The sequence below is a fragment of the Cloeon dipterum genome, chromosome 1 (genome assembly GCF_949628265.1).
Source record: "Cloeon dipterum chromosome 1, ieCloDipt1.1, whole genome shotgun sequence".
Taxonomy (NCBI): Eukaryota; Metazoa; Arthropoda; class Insecta; order Ephemeroptera; family Baetidae; genus Cloeon; species Cloeon dipterum.
In genome coordinates this window covers 2,637,279-2,650,437 of record NC_088786.1, presented here as the reverse complement: position 1 = coordinate 2,650,437, position 13,159 = coordinate 2,637,279, and the positions used below count along the sequence as shown (strand labels likewise).

Here is a 13,159-nt window from a genome sequence, read left to right as displayed (position 1 = left end):
TAACATGATTTTCTCAATATCTCAATTACCTGGATTCTTACATTCTTCAAAAAATGAAGTTAGGTTGGAAATGATATGAATTGACTAAAAGACTAGAAAGAATCCTCACCTGATTTAGGAAATTTTCAAGAGCTATTAAAATGTTCAAGCAACCTTTTCATTATCTTGTTTTTATTTTAAATTCATTTACTTTTATATCTTTTCCCTTTCTTGGTAACAACGCGTTAATTTATTTTTCTTGTTTTCTCCCTCCAAAGTTTTCGCTCAATCGTTTTTCTGACGCCACTGACGATCCCCTCCCCCCTCCACTGGAAATCACAAATCACATGTTCCAGCTTGGGACTGCGCCAAATCTTGTGGGGTATTGAAGATTGAAGCAGCAAGCAAAGCCGCGCTATAAAAGCCAGATTTGTTCTTCAATTTTGCGGTGTTCCTCCATCTGTCGGACTGGTCGCCTGATTTCAGTGCTAGTGCCACACTCTGATTATTCATCGTGACGTCACTGTGTGCTGTGTGGACTGTCTTTTCGAGGTCAAAGGTTAATTTGAGAAAAACAATCGTATGCAACTCAGCAGTAGGGGTTGGCTTTGGCTTTTATCTCTTTGTCTCTTCGGCTCTCTCCCATCCGATCCGTATCGGATTAAGAAATCTTCTAGTCTCTGTAAAGCGGATTAAACAGCATTTTTATGATTCGTATTTTTCAGCGAGTGTTGAAGCAAGTTGTTCCTGCAACGATGGCGGTGAGTACAAACATAAAATAATAGTGTCTGATTCGCTGAGAGGCGCGTTTCTGCGAAGCCATTATTTAAATTGGTCTGTTGATCATTTTCTAGGCTCGATCATCATCTGCCTGGACCGGCAACGAGGCTCTAATTGACGATGACCCTGAAATGTACAAGTTGGTGAACGAAGAAAAACGCCGGCAGCTAACCGGACTGGAGCTGATTGCTTCGGAGGTTTGTAAAGCGGAAAAAATCAATTATTTTAACAACTGACGTTTTCCTTCTAAATTGTAGCTAAAATGATGTATAATTTGGGCCTTTTTTAAATAAATTTTAAGAAAATTAATTTTCCAATTGTTAAGGGATTCTCCGGAATGTCAAAGCAATGGGAGTTATTTGAGCAATTCGAGGATCTAATACTGGTAGCCCAATGTCAGAGATGGCAAAGAGTGGTTAGTTAAAGGACTTGAAATGCTCAAATAGCTCAACGGGCTGGGTGGCGCACAAGCGCCGAGTCACATCTTTTCAGCAGATTTAGGGACAAATATGTCTGGCGTTTCAATAAAAAGACCTCGGTGCGGGGAGGCTAAAAGATTGGGCCCAAGCTCCTCTGCGGCCACTCGAGCCCCATGTTATTGGGACCCGTTGAGCTCATAGCCCACGGAAAAGTCTTTCAAGGAAGTTTTTTCTACGCATATATACATATATTTTAACCTTGTACCTATACCTGGTGCGTAAACATGTTCATTTTATTGCCCTCATGTTATGAAACCAGTTTTTTATTTGCTATTAAAGCGACGATAAATTTAATCCGTCACCTGATGTTTGCAGAATTTCTGCAGCAGGGCAGCGCTTGAGGTTCTCGGCTCCTGTCTGAACAACAAATACTCTGAAGGATATCCTGGCCAAAGGTCCGGTTTTCATCCACTTTTCAGCACAATCAATTCAATCTCAAAATGAATTAAAAAAGCAATTTGCGAGTTTTGAGTAAAAATTTTATTTGAATTGGTAAGTGGAGTAAAGCGCTAGTAGTTGCTTTTTATCGAGAGCATATTTATGTATTTATCTAGTGATTGTGACGTAATTAGTTTATTCTTCGTAGATACTATGGCGGCACTGAGGTCATCGACAAGATTGAACTTCTGTGCCAGAAACGCGCCCTCGATGCCTTCAACCTCGACCCCGCCAAGTGGGGTGTCAACGTTCAACCCTATTCTGGGTCGCCCGCCAACTTTGCTGCCTACACGGCGGTGCTCAAACCCCACGACCGAATCATGGGTCTCGATCTTCCAGACGGCGGACAGTAAATTTACAAAACTTCTCTGCGAACGTGATATTAATTCGGTCTGCAGCTTGACTCACGGTTTCATGACTGCCGACAAGCGGGTGTCAGCCACGTCTGTCTACTTTGAGTCCATGCCTTACAAACTGGACCCTGCCACTGGCTTGATTGACTATCCAGCCCTGCGAAAACTGGCTCTCGTGTTCCGCCCCAAGGTCATCATCGCTGGCACCTCTGCTTACTCCAGATTGATCGACTATAAGGCATTCAGAGAGGTATTCAAATTAATTTTTACCATTTGGCTTTTGTTAAATTTAAATCCGACAGATTTGTGACGAGGTCCAGGCGTACCTTCTGAGCGATATGGCTCACATCTCCGGGCTCGTTGCAGCTGGCGTCATTCCGTCTCCGTTTGAGTATTCGGATATCGTCACAACGACCACTCATAAGACCCTGCGTGGCGCAAGGTTAGCAGGATAATTCTAGTTTTTTTAAGGTGTTGAAACTTACGCTCATGTCCGTTTAAATTCTTCTTATTTATTCTACTGAAGAAACACTTAAAAATTTTAGTATTGACCATGGGAAATTTTCCAATTTGATTTTTTTATTAGAAAATATCCCAATATTTCCAAATTGATTCAACAATACAGTTAGACTAAAATTTGGTATGTAGACACTGTTCAATTATACAAATCAATCGGTGGGTAATTTTTGGCGTTCTAGAAAACATTAAAAATTTCTTTTAATGGTGTTCGTTATGGATTTAAAAGTACTTAGTGTCTCGTCGTAGAGCAAAAAACCAAACAAGTTGTTAAAACTGATGAAATTTTCTATTTTGACGCGAAGACTAAAATTTTTTACTTCTGAAACATTTAAGTTAAAATGTTAAAAATAGAATTTTAAAAATATTTAGAATTTTCAAAACAAAAAGTAAGCTATGTAAAACCTGGTAGAAAGCTCAGATTTTGCGAAACAATATCTCCTACCGTTTAGTTTAGTTATGGGTCATTATTGAATTTTCCGGCAAAATTCTAAAAATTAGGTACGTTTTTGAAAAACAAAAAATACCCACTGATCAATTAGCTGTGTTAACAAGACACTAGTTAAGATATTATATCATAAATGAGGGAAAACTGGCTCCAAATTCGATTTTGAATCGTTTCGCATCAATTCTTAAGTTTCCTTGTCGGAAGGGTTAAAAACTCGACAATTTAAGGTATTAAGCATTAATTTTCTGAAAAAGTTTCTTAATAACCCAAGCTTCTTTCCTAGAAATAGTATTATTGCCCCTTAAATGGGAAAATATATTTTTTATCTCTGAAAATTTACTAAAAAATAATTTTTTACAGAAAATTGATTTTATTAAATTCAAAAATTCTAAATCTCTCCACTAGCTCCCTTAAAAAAATAGTATTTTCTATAATAAATAAACAAAATTTAAATTTTTCATTTAGATCTGGTATGATATTCTTCCGCCGAGGCGAGCGAGGCGTCGACAAGGCTGGAAAGCCAATCCTGTACGACCTGGAAACTCGCATCAACTCTGCCGTGTTTCCATCCCTGCAGGGTGGTCCTCACAACCACGCCATTGGTGCTGTCGCTGTTGCCTTGAAACAGGTCCAACTCTGTCCTGATGCAAATGCCGACCAGTCGTTGAACATATTTATTTTTCGCTCTAGGCCAAGAGTGCTGAATTCAAGGAGTACCAGGAGCAGGTTCTGCGCAACGCCAAGGCCATGGCAGCCGCCTTGCTGGCCAAGGGCCACACCCTTGTGTCTGGAGGCACCGAAAACCACCTGCTGCTCTGGGATCTGCGTCCTATCGGCCTTGACGGTGCACGAGCTGAAGCTGTGTGCAACAGGGTCAGCCTGACTGTCAACAAGAACACCTGCCCAGGAGACAAGAGTGCTCTCACTCCTGGTGGACTGAGACTTGGTATATTGCTTTGGATTTGAAGGTTCCTTTAATCTATTCGAAATTCGTTCAGGTGCTCCTGCCCTGACATCGAGAAACTTCAAGGAGGCCGACTTCGAAACCGTTGTTGCTTTGCTTGACCGCGCCGTGAAAATCGCATCTGAGGTCAAGGCTAAATGCGGTTAGTTGAACTCAAGAAAATTAACATTCCTCTGAAATTCATAATGTGGATGTTGCAGGCCCGAAAGTAAAGGATTTCAAGGATTTCCTTGACAGCGATGCCGACACAATCAAGCAGTTGGAGACCCTGAAGGCTGAGGTGAACGAGTTCGCCACCAAGTTCCCCATGCCGGGATTTGAAGACCATTGAATTCGGGATTTATCTATTTTGGTGGTGGATAGCACAAATCTATTTTCATACTCCTAAATAATGTGCAACAATGACTGTAGCTCAAAATCAAATTGTTACCACATTCCTGCGCTTTTGCAATATTGTGCCATTCAAATACAATAAGGATTTAACTCTGGGACTTGTGCTGTTTTAATTCAAACACGATGAACCGCTACCATATTTTTTAGATGTCGAAATAATCCTGTTGGATAGACTTTGAATATATCGATCGCTCGAGGGCTACCCTGAAGCCAGGGTTAGGTTTCTTAACTGTTCTGACGGTCTTGTCCAATTTCATGAGAGAACCCCGACATATTCCCAGGGTTAAAATCAACCAATCAAACTCAATTATTCAATTTTTTCTTAAAAAACAGTTACTAGGCGTTCAATCTGTTCAATGGTGTTTGACCAAAGAAAGAATAATTTTAAATTGCTCAACATGATGTTTATTAATGCTTTCGCAAGAGAAATGGTATTGAGATATGCACAAATATAAGGAATATTCCAATGGAAATATATTTGGCGTAATTGCAAATCCAGTTCTAACAAGTGCCTAACTAAAGTAACCAAAAAATCAAATTTTGAGGATGATAAACATATTATCACAAATTTCTTGAATGAGTAACATTGGGGTCCATGTTCTCCTGCTCCTGCACCGCAAGTAACATCTAACGCGTTATATAATGAACATTTTCTCTTACTCTTAAAAATTCACGCCGACATTTTCATGTGATAACAGTAAAATATAACTTTTTGTTTAAAGGAATGACACGGTTCCCAAAAACCATTAGGATTGCAGTGAGTTATTATTTGTGCAACTGGAATATACACGTTTTCAAACTAAAATGTACATTTTTACAAGACGTATATTGTTAGTTCTTTACAAATGAACAAGACAATAAAGTTTCTAGCTCGTTATTATGTTCTCCTACAGCTATGGCACACTACGCCCTTGATTTCATCGACCATTAATTTTGATCAAAATATTGTTCAGTGTTTAAATATAATGTATATACAACAACCATTGCTCGGTTCCTATGCGACAAAATACATCTGAATGGATTGGTAATAATCAAATAAGTGGAATGCTTGCAACAACATCGCCATTGGAATACTGATTTTTTTTCTTTCAAATTAGATCGGTTTCTGGTCAACCATGTCTATGTTGATTTTGTAGTACACGTAAGGGAAATACTCTGACTGCCCAAATCCAAGCCCGGGAATGTCAACAGTCTGAAATTTCAAGTGTTAGCTTCGGTGCGGTCATTTCATTTTTAAATTAAACACTTACATCGTGGACCTTTCCGGAACCTTGGAGGGCACTACTGTCGAGGTGGCCGTACAGCTGGTTGAGGACGTCCCGCAATCTCTTGGTCGACTTTTTATGCGGGTGCAGGAGCATCGCCTGGAAATTGACTGGCAATCCGTACCGAAGAACCGACTCGACAAACACTCTCAGCGCTTTGACGTGGATCCAAGCGCAGAAGCATTCGCTGAAGTTGACTTTGAGCCAGCGCACCAAAGGACCCTAGGATTCATTGCTTAGTAAAAAAGACATCAAAAAACATCTGCTTAAACTCACAAACTGCTTCTTCTTGTCGGTGACCAACTTGGTCATCTCGTTTTTGCCGGCAGCAAGGATTTCCTCATTGTAAACAAACTCGCGGACGACAAACTTCCTCTCCCTGGCGTGAATCTTGAACTCCTCCGCCACCTTTTTGAAGAGGGTCACGTTGAACAGACCAAACTCAGCATCTTCAGTGATCTTTCGGCTTGAACGGGGCACAATCATGTCGGTCAGCTTCTCGTAGTTGGCATTCCAGTCGTTGTAACCAGCCCTGCCGAGGAAACACACGAGTTCAATTTGATTCACCCTCAATTACTGAACAAATTACCTGGGCACAACGACCAGAACCGTTGTGAGGTATTCAGAGTCAAGGATAAAGTCATCCTTCTTCACTAAGTCTGCCAAGTTGCGCGTCAGTAAGCTGCCACTGGAACCAAAAATATTTTATTAATGATACAAAAAATGAAAAACATTTTTTCCTCACGTTTGCTTCTTCTCCAAATTTTGGAGACTGCCTTTCAGATTGTTGTAAGCAGTCGACTTGCTCTTCAAGTCAGCGTCAATCTGGCCCACCTGCTTGCTGATGATGTCAGCGATATTTCGCAACGACTGCTTGATGGGATATTTAGCCAAATCCCACTGGAATCGAGTGATGTAGCCAGCCAAATCACCTATTGAAATATTTTTAATATATTATCGACTCAAGTGAAATAATATGTTTATATATTAAAACTCTAATTACTGTTGTTGGCCAGGAGGTTCTCATTGAGCTTGTCCCTTTGGTCCTCGAGTACCTCCCCCAAGTACGAGGCGACCTTTTTGGTTACAGAGTCGACAAAGCTGTCCAATTTGCCCAGGTCGTCCGACAGACCAACGAGCTGATCTAGGGTGCCGACCTGAAATAATATGTATTACACTTTTAAAATACAGAGAACAAACCAAAAATTGAGAATTAGGGCGCACCTTCAGATCAGGAATATGGAATTTGTAGTTGACCGAAAGGTTATTTTGCTTGCTGGTCACATTGTTCAGCGTCTCCCAGGTCTGCTGGCAGGTTTTGTCGCCGGGGGCAGAAATTAGCCAATATTCACTCATACCTGGGCCTGGAAAAACGCTACAATATGTTATGCCAAAATCAGCTGGCGCAGCAGTGAATTAGCTTTAAACGCAATTATAAGGTAACTCTAAATTGATATCTTTACCGATGCTTCAGGCAAAAGGTGGTGAATACGACTGTTCAATCACGAACAGAGCCGCACAAATTTGAGAGAGAAATTCGAAAATATTTACCAAAAAAGCAGCAGAACCGTCTGTCTTTATGCCACCATTAATGTCCTCACGTCTCACGTGATGGCTCTGGCGGCTGTTTCGGGAAACTCGCATTGATTATCCACCAGCTGGAAAAAAGGGGGCGTGGCGAGGAGTGGACATACTTCAGATCCACAAACAACATCTTCCAGTCGTAATTTTCCTTTTTTAGTTGAGAATCCCGTCCAATTCTGACTGATTTTTCGTTTTCATTTCGAAGTTTATAATGATAAAAGCCATATTAGTTTTCAACAACCATGGAAAGCCGAGATTATCAAAATTCTACCAATATTTTGTGAGTCGCGCAACGCGCAAGGATTGGCATGCAAGAAACAGAGATTGTTATTGAAATTAACGTTTCAGAATGAGGATATGCAACAACAGATCATCAAAGAAACATTCCAGTTGGTGTCCAAAAGGGACGACAATGTCTGCAATTTCTTAGAAGGAGGAAGGTACATAATACATATAATATGATAAAAAAAATTGTTGCATTATTGTGCTGATTGCTGATCTCAAATTCCAGCTTGATCGGAGGATCTGATTACAAACTCATCTACCGGCACTACGCAACCCTTTACTTTGTCTTTTGTGTCGATTCGTCAGAGTCTGAGCTTGGCATTTTGGATCTGATTCAAGTTTTTGTCGAAACGCTCGACAAATGCTTTGAAAATGTCTGCGAGTTGGACCTTATTTTCCATGTTGACAAGGTATGTATCATCAAGAATTTAAAATAAATGATGCGGCTTTTTACCAAACTTTCTTTAAGGTTCACTACATTTTGAATGAGCTGGTCATGGGAGGAATGGTGTTGGAAACAAACATGTCTGAAATTCTGACCAGAATCGAGGAACAGAACAAATTAGAAAAATTAGAGGTGAGTTTTTCTCTCTCTGCCGTTTTTAACACATCATTGGGGGAACTCAATTCCGGCTGAGAATGTAGTTAATATATGGTGTTGGGCTTGCAGCGTAATAGGCTGATGTCGTTTCGAGCTCCTTCCAATCCCTCCACCCCCACCCCGCACAGACTAGGGTCTAATATCTTCTTCTTCACTTGAATAAACAGGTTCGGCCACTGAAAGCTTTGCTTCAGTCTGGATTTTGAGTGTTTAGATTAGAGCTTTGTAAATGGAGTGTCAAACCAAACAAAAGTTCAAATCATACTTTTTTAAAAGCAATCCACTCTTGCACAAGTTTTCACGCCTTTTTAGGAAATTCTCTTGCACTGATTGTACAGAATAGAGTAAAATGGATTTGGGTGGGATAGGATAGGAAGAATTACTTGTTTAACAAGATCTGTCTGTAAATGAAATTCGAGAAGTTGGTAAAAAATATTTTGGGAGGTCACACAGTCGGATTTCATCATTTTTTTTTACTTTCAACTAACAAACATTTGATTTTAATTGGTATGTACTTGTCGCATGCTCTTAAAGAACTCACTCATTGATTTCTTTAGTTTCCAAACCATTGGATAAAAAACCAACTGCTAATTATTGCCTTTTTGCAGGCCGGAATCACTGCGGCGCCAGCCAGGGCAGTCTCGGCCGTGAAAAACATGAACCTGTCGCAGCAGATCAAGGACATCAAGCTGCCAGACCTGCCGCAGGCGATCAAGGACCTCAAGTTCTGACCATCACAGAGCTCAGTCGTCATTGGCATCGAAAGTGAAGACATGTGACAAAGAGAGACTTGCCCGTTGTTGATCTCAGCACCGGGCGAAAACTATTTGGCCGTTGATTCTGTTGTTCACGCTTTGGAGCAGCCGCAAATTTCCAGTTGATTCGCATTCATTCCTTTTGGCCACTCTTATTATTTTTCGCATGCTGGAAAAAATGCTGCACAGTTAAGAAACCTGTTCAAGTCGTAGCGAGTTTTATGTGGACTGGGATTACGCATAAACTACTTAAGAGATGTGTATTAGATAGTAATTCTACATTTAACCTGTATATTTTATAGCTCTCTAACAGCATAATACTGTTATATTATATCACTGGATGAATGCTGAAGTGGGTGAATGTTTGTTGATATATTAAAACACTATCATTTCCATTTGACTTTGTTTGTTTATTGTTATTAATCTTCGCACCTTAAGTCCATTTTTGGCAAAAGCAGCTTCATTAATTTAAAGACCGTCTTTGACAAAGTTTCTGAGCACCCCAATCGATTCTTGAGAGTCGAATTAGGTAAAGTGGTTATTTTTTCCGACCAAAAAGTCCAGCGCGACTTGCGAACTTTTTTCCCGCTAAAACAATATGAACAGATATGCGAGAAGCGCGCATGCGTCAGTTCTGCCATCCTCTGACAAAGAAGTCATTCGTACAGGCAGTCTCTCTGCAAGGGCTCAAACCAGCGCTGACACATACGCAGTTCTCGCATATAGGTATAATTGTTGTGGCGGGAAAAAATTTATATACTTTTGTGCTACGCACATCGCGCTCGACTTTCCTGCCAGGCATCTTGAGACTCTCGTGCATGCGCGCGGCGAAATCAAAGTACTCAATGTCAAGGCATTTCTACAATTTATTTATTTCACTGATATCAACAATAACACAAAAAAGGCACAACATGTACAAAGCGAATATGTCGCTGAAACGTCTCGGCAAATCAAAAGATAGTCGAGTCATGCAAATGGGTTGCATCTTGGTCAAGCGGTAATTTAGTAGTAGCACGCTAAGTTTTCATCTAGTCATTTTTACCCCAGAATAAAAGAGACATAATCTCTACCATTCTATTGGAAATTTTTGTTAAATATCGTACCTTATCGTCTGTAAAAAATACACACCACTGGAATTTTGAGAAAAAAAATGAAATAAAATTATTTATCTGCATTTAAATCCAATATTCTTGGGGTTTCCTGCATTTAACAATATTTTGCTCCCCAAATGGTTTTGTTCTGCACAAAAATGACGAATTAGTATTAAAATATTGAAAAATTGCCTCCATTACAATGGCTCAAAGTATAATTATGCGCTTTTGTTTTTTTTTTTAAAGACGATCTTTTATCGGAGAATAATAACTTTAGGTCGTATTACGATCGGTTAACACCATACCTATCTGGTAAAACAAAAGGCCATTCAACGTAGAGATAATAAAAGAGCTGACAAGGTCCGATGCGGTCGCCCGTGGTTGGCTATTATGCAACCCGCATGACAAGTGTGTGGAGCAAAATGCCTATTCCCCGATCTGCAGGCTGATCTTCACGAGCTGAGTGGTCGTTCGTTCAATTATAATACTCATAAATATGAATGATGTGCATTATCATAATCATTCATCTGCCTGTGGTTTCTTCTCGAATGGAAGCAGGACGCGGAAGGCTTGACCGCTGCTAAGCCGTTGATGTATATGCTTCACCCTCGGGAAAGAGCAGGAAATGAGATTGATGGTGCTGGTTCATTTTTCATCTGCCTCCATTCGGTTTTACTCTTTATCTGGCCCGGCGGCTAGCCGAGGTGTAAATAGATTCGGTTATTATGAAAAGTGCGCGTCAACACGCAGCCACAACCTGAGCCGGTCGACGACAGGAGGGATTCAGCCGTAAGCCGCGTGTCTCGTCACTCATTCAATGACGTTGCGGCGTTTCGCCCGAGGATATCTTGCCACTCATTCGATCAGCCTAGAGAGACCTTAAAGAGAGATCAGTGGAGTCTCCAATAAGCATAAGACGAAATCACCCTCTCGGAAATCACACTTCATTCATATGTTACTTACTATTTGCGGTGTCTACTTTTTTGCAGCTCGGTTTATCGACTTAAAATCGTAGAAACACATTCAAACCGGTTCAATTGCGAATTAAAATACGCAAATCGAAGAAAGCAGTTGATATTCTTTGCTATTCTTTGGATGACGCATGTTAGGAATGTAAACTTCTGACATGCGCGTCGCGTCAGCCAATCAGCGTCGAGGATTTTCCAAGCAAAGAATTTCTTACTCATTTAAGTTAGTTAAAATCGACTTTTGACTTTTGCGACTGTTAGTAATTAAGACACTAAAAAATCACTTGGTAGCAGAAGCTTTGGACTCCGCTTATCTCTAGGTGAGCAACTGTGCGTTCAAATGTACGCATCAATGGCATCCAAGCGGCTCCTTTGGGCATTCCGTTATTGGACTGTAATGCAATAATGAGGGCGCAAGGTGCTGGAGAGCCTTCCGCTGTTTCCACCTGATCGTGAGGCGGCCGCAGGGACGAGGAGTGCAGTAAATCCATTAGTGCTTTGCACTGTGGTAATTAACAGAGGGACGGTTTGTGCGCAGCGAGATCGGAAAATTAGTCTCTAAGTCGGTGATGTGCAAGCTGGATGGGGATTTTCAATGAAGGGAGGTGGAGAACAGGCGGCGCCGTTATTGGAAACTTTTCCTTTTGTCAGCAGCATTATGCGCGAATGCTTTTGTCGTGCAGTGCATTATTCATTATACATAGTTATTACAGAGTTAATTAAAAAATACTGCGGAAAGTTCTGCTCTTTTTTTCTCTCTGCCAGTGGTAAATAAATACAATTTTACAAATCCCAAATTTTGGTGAAAGCCACCCTGATAAATTAAGCTTACAATAGAAAGTTTTTCTTTTAAAATAAGTGTCTCATTTTTTTAATTTTGCTATAAAATGCAGCTTCATTAGTGTAAAAGGGACATAAGCTGCAAAATTTCTTTCTTTCTCAGCACACTTGATTCCACAAATGAGCAAATAAAGTGCTCTGTCATTTTTGCAGCAGGCACTGTCTCTCGCAAAAAGCCGAGATTCTAACTGGGACACGGGACACAAAGTATGTAAATGAGAAAGTTAAAGCTAATAGGATAGGTGAAGATTGTTTTTACCGACCAGCTTTTTATCGATTTCATCTTTACATTGAAAGCACGTTTCTTCATCACTTTCCTTTTTGAAAAGTTTGCCAGAACAAAGTAATTAATTGATGAGAAAATCCGCAGCAGAAACCGCAATCCAGCTTCCGGCTCGAGAAATAACTGAAAAATACTGTGTTTTCACTGCAAACAGCAGAGGTTTCTGGTTTCTTGCCCATCTATAAAACTGCGTGGTTCAACAGCGGTCTGGAAAAGGGCAGTGAACCGGCTGGAATACTAATGGAACAGCTCTCCTGTAGCTCAGCGTGGCGCCACATATAAATTCTTCACATTAAAAACAATGAGTCGTTATTGCGCCGGAAATTCTGCCTCTCGTTGTTTTTTATTAAAGCAGAACTCGGCTTTCGTTTTGGTTTAATTAATTCACTCGAGAAGAAGCCAAACTAATGGCCAACGTTAATTAAGTTTGTATTTTTGATATGTAGAACACAATAAATATCGTTACTATAGCTTTCCAACCAATGTTTTCATCTAGCGGCTGATGAATGTAAATGTACATTATAGTAATTCGATATTATCTAGCATGTATCGCCTATTAGACCGTGAGAAGAAACCTAAATGACTCTTACCAAGGCCGCCGCCTATAAAAAGTTGTAATTTTTTCCACGTTGGCGTTTAATAAATCAATAGCTTTTTCACTTGTTGACTCTAAAAAATTTTGTGAATCAAACCAATAAAATATTATCAATCAGAATATTCATTGAGCAGTTGAATTTTAGTAATGAAAATTCATAGTAAAAGTCAACACGTACGCACTCCACGGTCGGACCTTTCGATGTTCAAGTCAACAGCTGCCAGAACTAATTTCCATTTGCGCTGCCCGTGAAAGAGCTGTTAGCGAGTAACGCGTTTTCGCACCAAAAAGTGAGCAGCAACAACCTCCATTTGCTTTTAACCACTTACGCACACAGCTGTGTCAGAGACAGAGACGGGCAGAGGAAAGTGTGTTAATTCTAATGCGAGCTGGCTTATCCAAGAATTTATTAAAATTGCGAAAATTGCCATTCGTTTAAATGGGCAAACGAGGCTCTGCAGGGCAGGGGTTGGCGGCAGAGGGAGAAAAGCTAAATTGCCCTCACTCGCCCCACCACTGTTTGCTAATTACGCGGTCAATTG

The 13,159-nt window shown here is 40.4% G+C and overlaps 3 protein-coding genes across 6 annotated transcripts; 2 read left to right on the top strand and 1 right to left on the bottom strand.

Moving 5' to 3' along the window:
* The first annotated feature begins 371 nt into the window (after window positions 1-371).
* Shmt (serine hydroxymethyl transferase) lies at window positions 372-4,448 on the top strand. Of its 3 annotated transcripts, none has more exons than XM_065476967.1 (11): window positions 372-538; window positions 705-740; window positions 834-956; window positions 1,554-1,633; window positions 1,825-2,025; window positions 2,075-2,279; window positions 2,332-2,471; window positions 3,459-3,621; window positions 3,684-3,939; window positions 3,992-4,099; window positions 4,158-4,448. In XM_065476967.1, the coding sequence occupies exons 2-11, from the start codon at window positions 735-737 to the stop codon at window positions 4,286-4,288; spliced, it is 1,413 nt and encodes a 470-aa protein (XP_065333039.1). In that variant the 5' UTR covers window positions 372-538; window positions 705-734; the 3' UTR covers window positions 4,289-4,448. The 3 variants fall into 3 exon arrangements, with proteins under 3 accessions (XP_065333039.1, XP_065333050.1, XP_065333030.1); XM_065476978.1 differs by having other exon boundaries at window positions 372-580; XM_065476958.1 differs by lacking the exon at window positions 372-538 and having other exon boundaries at window positions 587-740.
* A 284-nt stretch (window positions 4,449-4,732) lies between these two features.
* On the bottom strand, window positions 4,733-7,268 carry Vha44 (V-type proton ATPase subunit Vha44). Its single transcript, XM_065476991.1, has 8 exons — window positions 7,167-7,268; window positions 6,840-6,979; window positions 6,619-6,772; window positions 6,361-6,547; window positions 6,205-6,303; window positions 5,892-6,147; window positions 5,601-5,837; window positions 4,733-5,542 (listed from the first exon to the last, which is right to left on the bottom strand). Exons 2-8 carry the CDS (start codon window positions 6,969-6,971, stop codon window positions 5,444-5,446), a joined length of 1,164 nt encoding a protein of 387 aa, XP_065333063.1. The 5' UTR covers window positions 6,972-6,979; window positions 7,167-7,268; the 3' UTR covers window positions 4,733-5,443.
* A 24-nt stretch (window positions 7,269-7,292) lies between these two features.
* On the top strand, window positions 7,293-9,240 carry or (AP-3 complex subunit sigma-2 or). 2 transcript variants are annotated; one of them, XM_065477012.1, is made up of 6 exons: window positions 7,293-7,479; window positions 7,548-7,639; window positions 7,711-7,894; window positions 7,954-8,061; window positions 8,155-8,252; window positions 8,694-8,826. In XM_065477012.1, the coding sequence occupies exons 1-5, from the start codon at window positions 7,411-7,413 to the stop codon at window positions 8,242-8,244; spliced, it is 543 nt and encodes a 180-aa protein (XP_065333084.1). In that variant the 5' UTR covers window positions 7,293-7,410; the 3' UTR covers window positions 8,245-8,252; window positions 8,694-8,826. The 2 variants fall into 2 exon arrangements, with proteins under 2 accessions (XP_065333084.1, XP_065333076.1); XM_065477004.1 differs by lacking the exon at window positions 8,155-8,252 and having other exon boundaries at window positions 8,694-9,240.
* The last annotated feature ends 3,919 nt before the right edge of the window (window positions 9,241-13,159 follow it).